Below are 7,886 nucleotides of genomic sequence, written 5' to 3' on the forward strand. Positions count from 1 at the left end.
GTAGTGGTGGGTGTGTCAGTGTGTGCGCTCGTGTGCACACAAGCACACGAGCTGTTCTAAACAAAAAAGATTAAACACAAAAACCAAATGCAGGGCTTCCCTGGTGGCGCAGTGGTTGAGAGTCCACCTGCCGATGCAGGGGACGCGGGTTCGTGCCCCGGTCCGGGAAGATCCCACGTGCCGTGGAGCGGCTGGGCCCGTGAGCCATGGCCTCTGGGTCTGCGCGTCCGGGGCCTGTGCTCCACAACGGGAGAGGCCACAGCAGTGACAGGCCCGCGTACCGCAAAAAAAAAAAAAAAACGTTGGGGGGAGAAAAGAATGAGGCCAAATCCATGGTGGAAACCACCACTCGGTGTTCTATCTCCAGTCAGTTCCTGCCTTGAGTGCCGAGAACAGGGGGTCATTATTCCTTGAACTAAAACCGGAACACGGGATGCCCCCTTAGCAGTTCTTAGAGTAGCACACGTGATTTGAGAAGATGGGCTGAGCTAGGAAGAAGCAAGTACCGAGTTCCTCACCAGCTGGGTGAGCACATGTGGCCACAAACACCCCTGACAGTCATATTCCTTTATTTTAAATGAACTGTTTCTGAGTGACCCTGAAGGCCCATACCTATAGTGGCTATTAAGTCAGTTTGTGATCGTCTAACTTATGGTGCTGGCATTTTCTGAGAAGTTAAGTAGGTATTTGGCTCTATGTGACAACTGAATATTTTTAGGGAAGGTTTTACTTCCCTAAAAATAGGCCCAAAGCCAGTGTTCAGATAGACTGTATCCAGTATCAATGGATAACTTTATATTTTCCAACAGTAAGAATGTTCTGATGGATGTCAACTACTTTCCAAAAGTGAGAGCTGCTGAGCCAGGAGCTGCACCCTGTCTTCTAACTGTTAGAGGATTCCAATCAACAATCAAAAGAAGAGAACACACACTAGTAATTGGTGTGCATTTATTTAGGGCCCAAATTATTGCAACAAAAGTACTTAGTTTGGCCTCAGATGTTTCAGGTGTGCGCAGTTCTCTAGTCTGATTTTTTCTGTGAAACATAACCGTTCAGGATTCTACTTCACGTTACTGACACACCTAGTCATTAAAGGGGTTAACTTTAGTCTTTAACTGATTTTAACGCTTTCATAAGTTTTTCAATAAACGCTTCTCAGGGGCCTGAGCAGCCACGGCCGGGAGAGGGAGGAGGTCAGAGTTACCTCCAGGGGCGCCTGATGCCCGAGTGTGGCAGGTCCCAGTCAGGAGCACAGACACAACGGCAGCCCCCGAGTATGAACTGAAACCCTGGAGAAATTTACCACCTAGACTGAGGGCAGCCGAGGCCAAATCAAGCCACCAATTACCTCTTTTCTTTGAGGGTGAGTCGACTTTAGCAGCTGGTTTAGCTTCTGAGGGTGCCTCGGCGAAGGACGCGGGAGGAGGGTGGTGGGCATCTGACCCCTCGGGGGGCTCCCGAGGCCCCGATGCCAGGGCTGCTCCACTCCTCTGCTTCCCTGGGGCCCGGGGCTTAGGCTTCACGATGGTACAGACCATCTCCCCCACAGAAGCATCCTTCTCAACTTCACTTAGGAGGTTGTCCTCGCTGGGAATTACCCGAAAATGGGTATTTTCTGATGGAGTAATCATAGCTGTCCTCGATCTCTCTCTTTTGCTGACCTGAAACAGGCGAATTGTTTAGAAATTAAACTACTGCCAAAGGTGTTTGTTAACAACATAACAAACGTTGTGGGCAGTTTGTTACCGTGGGCAGTCAGATCTCAATGCGACCACATAAACAAGCAAAATGTGTATTTAAAAAAAAACTAGAGGGTCAAAAAAAAAAACTAGAGGGTCTAAACATTTTTTTTTTTCCCTCTCAGGACATGCATCTTTCCAATTCTTCCTTCTTTCACCCTGAGCTGGCAAAAAAGCTTTCGTAATCAATTTCCTATTTTAAAATTTCAGTGGAAATTTTAGTTTCCTTTAGGAATTTAAAAAATTTTCCTGATTAAAATGTTAATAATCAACATTATTTATGAAATAGGAACACACAAAATAATGCTGGATTCCTTCCGCTATAAATATAGCACAAACGTTATCAGAGATGTTAACTCGGCTTCGCTTATGCGACCACATGAGGGCACCACCACCACTTATATTCCTGTGACCCCGTCCTCAACTCCGCAGGCTGGCGAACCCTCTACCTTGGTGGACTCTGGGAACCCTCCCCACGTCCACTCCATGTGGGACTCGGATCTGAGCAGGCTCCCGGCGGGTTTCACCTCCAGCTCTGAGTCGCTCTTAGGACACGCCGCTGGGGAGTAGGGGCTGCAAACACAGGACAAAGAAATGTGATGACTCTAATTAAAGTCAGGAACCTCATTCTTGCCAAGCTCAAGAGATGAAAAGAAATATAAGTTTGAATATATCGATTTCACCCGCAGATATAAAGGCTACTTTTCCACTTGAGCTCTTTAATAATAATAAAAACAATGCCAACTAGCATTTATTGTGGATTTGCCGGGTCCTCAATAATATGCATTATCTCACTTGATTCTCACAAGAAATCAATGAGAAAGGTAATTTATAGCAGAGAAAATGCATGGAAAGATGGGTTAACATAATACAGAGAGAAACTGGATTTGAACACGAAGTGTGACTGCACGTTTCTTCACAGTATTAACCACAGTTACAGTTAGTAGTTGACACAAAAAAGAATTGTAGAGGGTTAAATTCTATGCTGATGATACAGGTCTACACTGGCCAACTCTGAGAATAAGTCAGATCAAGTTTAGGAACAAAATAATTATTGAGGGGAAAGGTCTATATTTGTGTTAAAAGCACACATTCAATTCCTCTTCTGTATGAGAGACGTGGAAACATCATCAAGTCGAATAACAGAAAAGCTATCAGTATATCCTCCCTTTAAGAAATGGAGAAATTTCAAGAATACTTACGTGTCTAAGGGGGACCAGTCCCCATCAGATAAGGGGTAGTGGTCTCCAGAACGGAAAAGCAGAGGCTCCTTGTATTCTTCTCCCTTTAAGGAAGCATTTGAAGATCCTCTGTGAAGGGGGGGCGGGGGGGAAGAGACAGACAAAACAATGACATATACGTCAGCTTTAAAATATCCTCCAATTCTAGGGCTTCCCTGGTGGCGCAGTGGTTGAGAGTCCGCCTGCCGATGCAGGGGTTATATCCCTTACCTATCGAATTTGGCAGAGTGTTCTGCAATTTACTATGCTCTCACTAAAGATATTCATAGAACAGAGCAAACTGAAATCAGGTTTTAAAAGGGATAGCAACTGATATTCCCAAGGAATACCTAGATTGATCATGACCTTTTTTGTGCTATATTACAGTAAGTTCTTGCTTAGAAGGCTTTTTTTTTTTAACATGCAACATGATAAAATGGATCAGTACTGTACCACTTTGATTAGAAAAAAACCACTCACCATGGACCTCCATTACTGTACCTTCTCATTTACCTTGGCAAAAAAAAAAAAAAAAAACCCCGATTCTAACTGACACACTGTTCTAAATTATACAAATGAAGCAAGTCAAATGATTAATAACTAACTCTCTTAAAAGGAAAATATGAAGGAGAAGAGAGTTCACTGTTGCTACACACCGGACACCACTGCAGTCGCCATTTAAACATGGGATAAACAGGAGGAACAGAAAAGAAGGTGGGATTAAAAGCTCCTTTCTACATCTGTTAGGGGTATTTGATTCCGAGCCTACAAGAAGAAAACTAAGGCTTTACATATATTGCGTCCAATTCTTACAAATCTCAACTAGTAAAGTCTTAGTTTAGATATTAGGTAATCAAGGATCTACAGGAGTTTAGTAATTTGCCCAAAGTAAAAAAGCTCCTAAGTAGCTGGATTCCAAACAAGCAAGCCCCTGTTCTCTTCCACTATAGTCTCCTGCATATTACAGAAAATGTAAGCAAGCAAACAACTGAAGACAAAAGCTATGGCTCAAAAATTCAAAAATACCCTAAAAACTCTTAAAAACCCAGAACTTATTTTCTTCTTGGTTGGGCCCAAGCATTACTTGAGAACTTTCTCTTAGAATCTACGTGATGTAGGGATGCGAGGAAGATGACACAGAAGTATGATAAATGCTTTTAAAATTCATTCACAGACCTTGGAACTGTAGGAGGCTTAACTAATGTTAGTAAGGTTTTAATTAATTTACCCTTTGTTTTTCTTGAATTTGCATAAGTAATATAACTAACTTGCCATATAACCTTGAAAACACCCCTCAGAAGCACTGTGGGCCCCAGTTTTTCATCTTTAAGTTGGAAATTTTTCTCTTGTCCTGTCTGTTTGATAAGAGTCGATGTGAGATTTATGTGGCGTGCCGTGGTGAAAGCCCTGAAAAGTATACAGAAAAGTAGGAAAAAAACTCTGAAAAGTGTAAAACACTATATAAAACGAATTCAAGAGCTTCTTACAGAAAGTTCAATGTTCTACCGGGACAGATATTATATGTGAAATGATGAGACGATCTATCGCTTAATCTGCTAGACTAAAAAACAGGGATAGAAACCATTTTCTTAATTTGTATTATCTCTTTTCTCTCTTTACACCTTAATTTAACATGCTCTGATTTACCACTAACTCTGACACGTAACTATTTTCCCAAGTAGCTGCATTTCCTAATTTAAGGTTTACCTAACCCTAATCTTCTTTCTCTCAGAAGGATTAAGGCTCTGGCATACCACCTCATTCAAGGGGAAAGATACATATACTTGAAAAAGGCTGAAATCCAGGTAAAAATACTCCATATCTTAAAAGAGGAAATTCAAATGGTATAGAAGCAAAAAGGGAAAATTGGATGCTATGAACAGTCCTTATTTCCCAAATCTGAAAGGATAGTACAGCTTGGCCCACTACTATTCACACATTTGAAAGTTGTTTGAAAAGAGCAATGTAAATGCCGTAGAAAATTTTTTATTAAACATATTTTGTTTTGGGAACGTATTTCACCACAGTATAAAAGGTAAGCCAAGAAGAATACAGCAAAGCAAACTGGATTTAATAAAATATTGAAAAAAAGAGAGAGAGAGAGAGAGAGAGAGAGAGAGAGACACCAGGCACCATTTAAGAATTTACAAGCCCAGGAAGGCAGGACATGGTCTTCTCTGGGCGGATCCGGACAAAAATAGAGCCCATTAGCTTAGACCCATCAGAGTGATAGAAAAGGTTGCTGATGTTGAGGTTCCTTTCAGTCCTGTGATTCACTGAAAACCTGCCAAGCACGTTCAAAACGGCACACGTGGCTGAGGACAGGCAGCCAGCGAGGCCAAGCACGACGGGGTCACTTTAAGTATGTGACACGAGGATGTAATAAGGGAGAGTATAGATTAGAACGTGGAGAAACAGTATGAACACTGACTCTATTTACGTTGAAACACAGGACAAATAGCTGCATTAATGGTGAACAGCAGATGATCTGCGGCCGAGCAGATGGTCTAAGGCTGGGTCAGGGTGGTTGGCGGAGGTTCAGATGAAGTTCATGAGAAGTGTGTCTAGAGCACTTCAGCCTTCAGACACCCCAGCACCGCGACTCCAAGCTCAGCTTCATTTTGTAAAATGATTATTTTTCTCATTCAAAAGCCAGAAATTACATGATGTATACAACTATCAAAATTCACTGAACTGCACACTTAGATCCACGAATATTATTGTATGTAAGTTATACCTCAGTTTTTAAAGAACAGGGACAAAAACCAAGACAAAGTCAAAGTCAGTAGCCTGAATTATTTACGTGGGTAAATCAGAAGGACTAGATAAGTTTTAGTCTACAGAGCTGGCAGCAAGTACGTAAGAGATAAAGCGGGCTGCTAACTACCACGACCAAAGTTCACCGTTAACACAGCGCGGACCCTCACCCTCAGTGTCCGATCAATCAATCTCACTGTGACTAATGATCCAAGTTTGCTTTAGGATACAGGACACTTCCCACAAAAGATACCTCACGACAGGGCAGAAGAGAGCTGGGCAACGTGTCTCCTGGATCAGAACCATGGGGAGGGGAACACGCGGTCTCAGGCCCCTGCCACTCAGCCCCCAGATCTAACTCTGTAAGTGTGTCTGCTCTGGTGGATTAGAAGTAGAGATTCCTTTCTGACGGCACAGTTGTAACCCTCCATTGCGGTTACTGCATTTCCAGCGGCTGAGTGTTTTATATGTTTGCACTCAAGACTGTGATACAGCATCATCCCACGTGAAAAGTCTCCTCCGTCCCAGAGGCTACAAGGGCCCAGGTGCACTGTTTTTAATGCATATACACTTGTACATACATCCATCCGTTCTCTGGAATGACGGACAAGGCTTCCACGCTATACTCAAGCCAGAAGCCCACCTTCAGGAGGGGAGACTCATCAGGCACAGCTCACACAAAACCCTGTGCGGGTTAGACCTCTCCAGCTCCCACAAAGGGTTTCCTCTGGCTGCACAACACCAACCGTCTTCCAAGAGTAATTTCATCTTTCTGCTGCCTCCTTCAAGGAGCCTAAATTAACCTTAATTCTATTATCAATGAAATTCTTGAAAAGTAAGGAGTTTAAATAGAATGCTATTTATCAAGATAGAAATAAAACCAAGTTTAGGTAACTTCTCTGAAAACAAAATTTCTTTCCTACCTGGTAGGGGCTGAGGAGGGGAAGGTATTTAAAAGCTACAAATTCCCCATAATCTGTGGATCTCGTAACTGCAAAAGCAGTTGGGTTCCTAGTCTTTTTCTCTCAGATTCTTTAATGTGCTATTTAACATGCTGTTAATACTTCTGACCCTGAATATCTTCCTCCAAATTTCTGATTTTAGAATCTGGATGCTGAGCGGGAAGGGGCCTGCCAAGCCATGCAGTTCAGTCCTCGGATTTCACAGACTAAGAAACGAAGGCCAGAGTGACCACAATCGGATGTGTAACGGCCCCGTGCTCTCCCTTATCAGCTCAGCGTGAATTTCAGGCCGACACCTGCACGACCGATACATTTTGTCTTGCATCTGTCACTGCGGACCAGACGAGCACTCCTACAGATTGGGTTGGTACAGCCTTTCATACAATCTGGAAAAGGAAGGCATGCACTAATACTTCTGCAGTGCATTCACTTACAAAATTCCTCTAGAACAATGACTTGTGCACTTAGCACATGACTCTGCACGTTTTAGAAATGTTTCACCTTCCTAAATTGAAGTTGCGGGTGGTTTAGGAGTTCTGAACGTTGCTCTATTATAACAAAGGACACGTGTCAACAGCCCTTTATAGAGGCAAAACGTTACTTCAGTGTCTTTTCTGGTAGATCCTGGAAGAATTTTAGTTAGCAAAAATGTTTCCAGGAATTAAGGTGCTTAAGGGAGTATTACAGTGCTATCCCAAATAAAATTTCCAGGTGCGTGTTATTTCAAGGTTTTCTCAAAAGAACATGTTTCCTGCCTACCTACACATTCTAAATAAGCCAATACTTTCAAAGGAACTGTTTACATTCTCCTTGTAGTTCACCGTTTTCTTCTGTTTTCTTTTGGGGCGGTAGCACAGCACAGCGTGTGGGGTCTCCGTTCCCCGACCAGGGACCCAAACCTGCCCCCTGCAGTGAACGCGGGGAGTCCTAACCACTGGACCGCCAGGGGAGTCCCTACACTCTTCTTAATAGCACTGAAATCAAGGAATGGAAGATCTGAAAGGGTCTCTTAGTTTGCACTCCTAGGGAAGCAAAGGACAAAGAACCCTTAAAAAATTGAAAGCAGGAAGAAAAGGATGGGAAGAGTGTCTTTTTAAGAAATTGTGGGACTTCCCTGGTGGCGCAGTGGTTAAGAATCTGCCTGCCAATGCAGGGGACACGGGTTCGAGCCCTGGTCCGTGAGGATCCCACATGCCGCGGAGCAACTA

General features: G+C 43.2%; 1 protein-coding gene across 2 annotated transcripts in view; it reads right to left on the bottom strand.

The window, feature by feature from the left end:
• The window catches only part of LPIN2 (lipin 2), a 57,781-nt gene that overhangs the window by 17,601 nt on the left and 32,294 nt on the right, over positions 1-7,886 (bottom strand). For both annotated transcript variants that reach the window (XM_007456557.1, XM_007456558.1), the window contains 3 exons: positions 2,942-3,049; positions 2,189-2,312; positions 1,349-1,661 (listed from right to left, as the gene is read on the bottom strand). In XM_007456557.1, coding sequence (XP_007456619.1) covers positions 1,349-1,661; positions 2,189-2,312; positions 2,942-3,049 — 545 coding nt within the window. The remainder of the gene's footprint in view (positions 1-1,348; positions 1,662-2,188; positions 2,313-2,941; positions 3,050-7,886) is intronic.

Source organism: Lipotes vexillifer, unplaced genomic scaffold (genome assembly GCF_000442215.2).
Source record: "Lipotes vexillifer unplaced genomic scaffold, Lipotes_vexillifer_v1.1 scaffold429, whole genome shotgun sequence".
Classification (NCBI taxonomy): domain Eukaryota; kingdom Metazoa; phylum Chordata; class Mammalia; order Artiodactyla; family Lipotidae; genus Lipotes; species Lipotes vexillifer.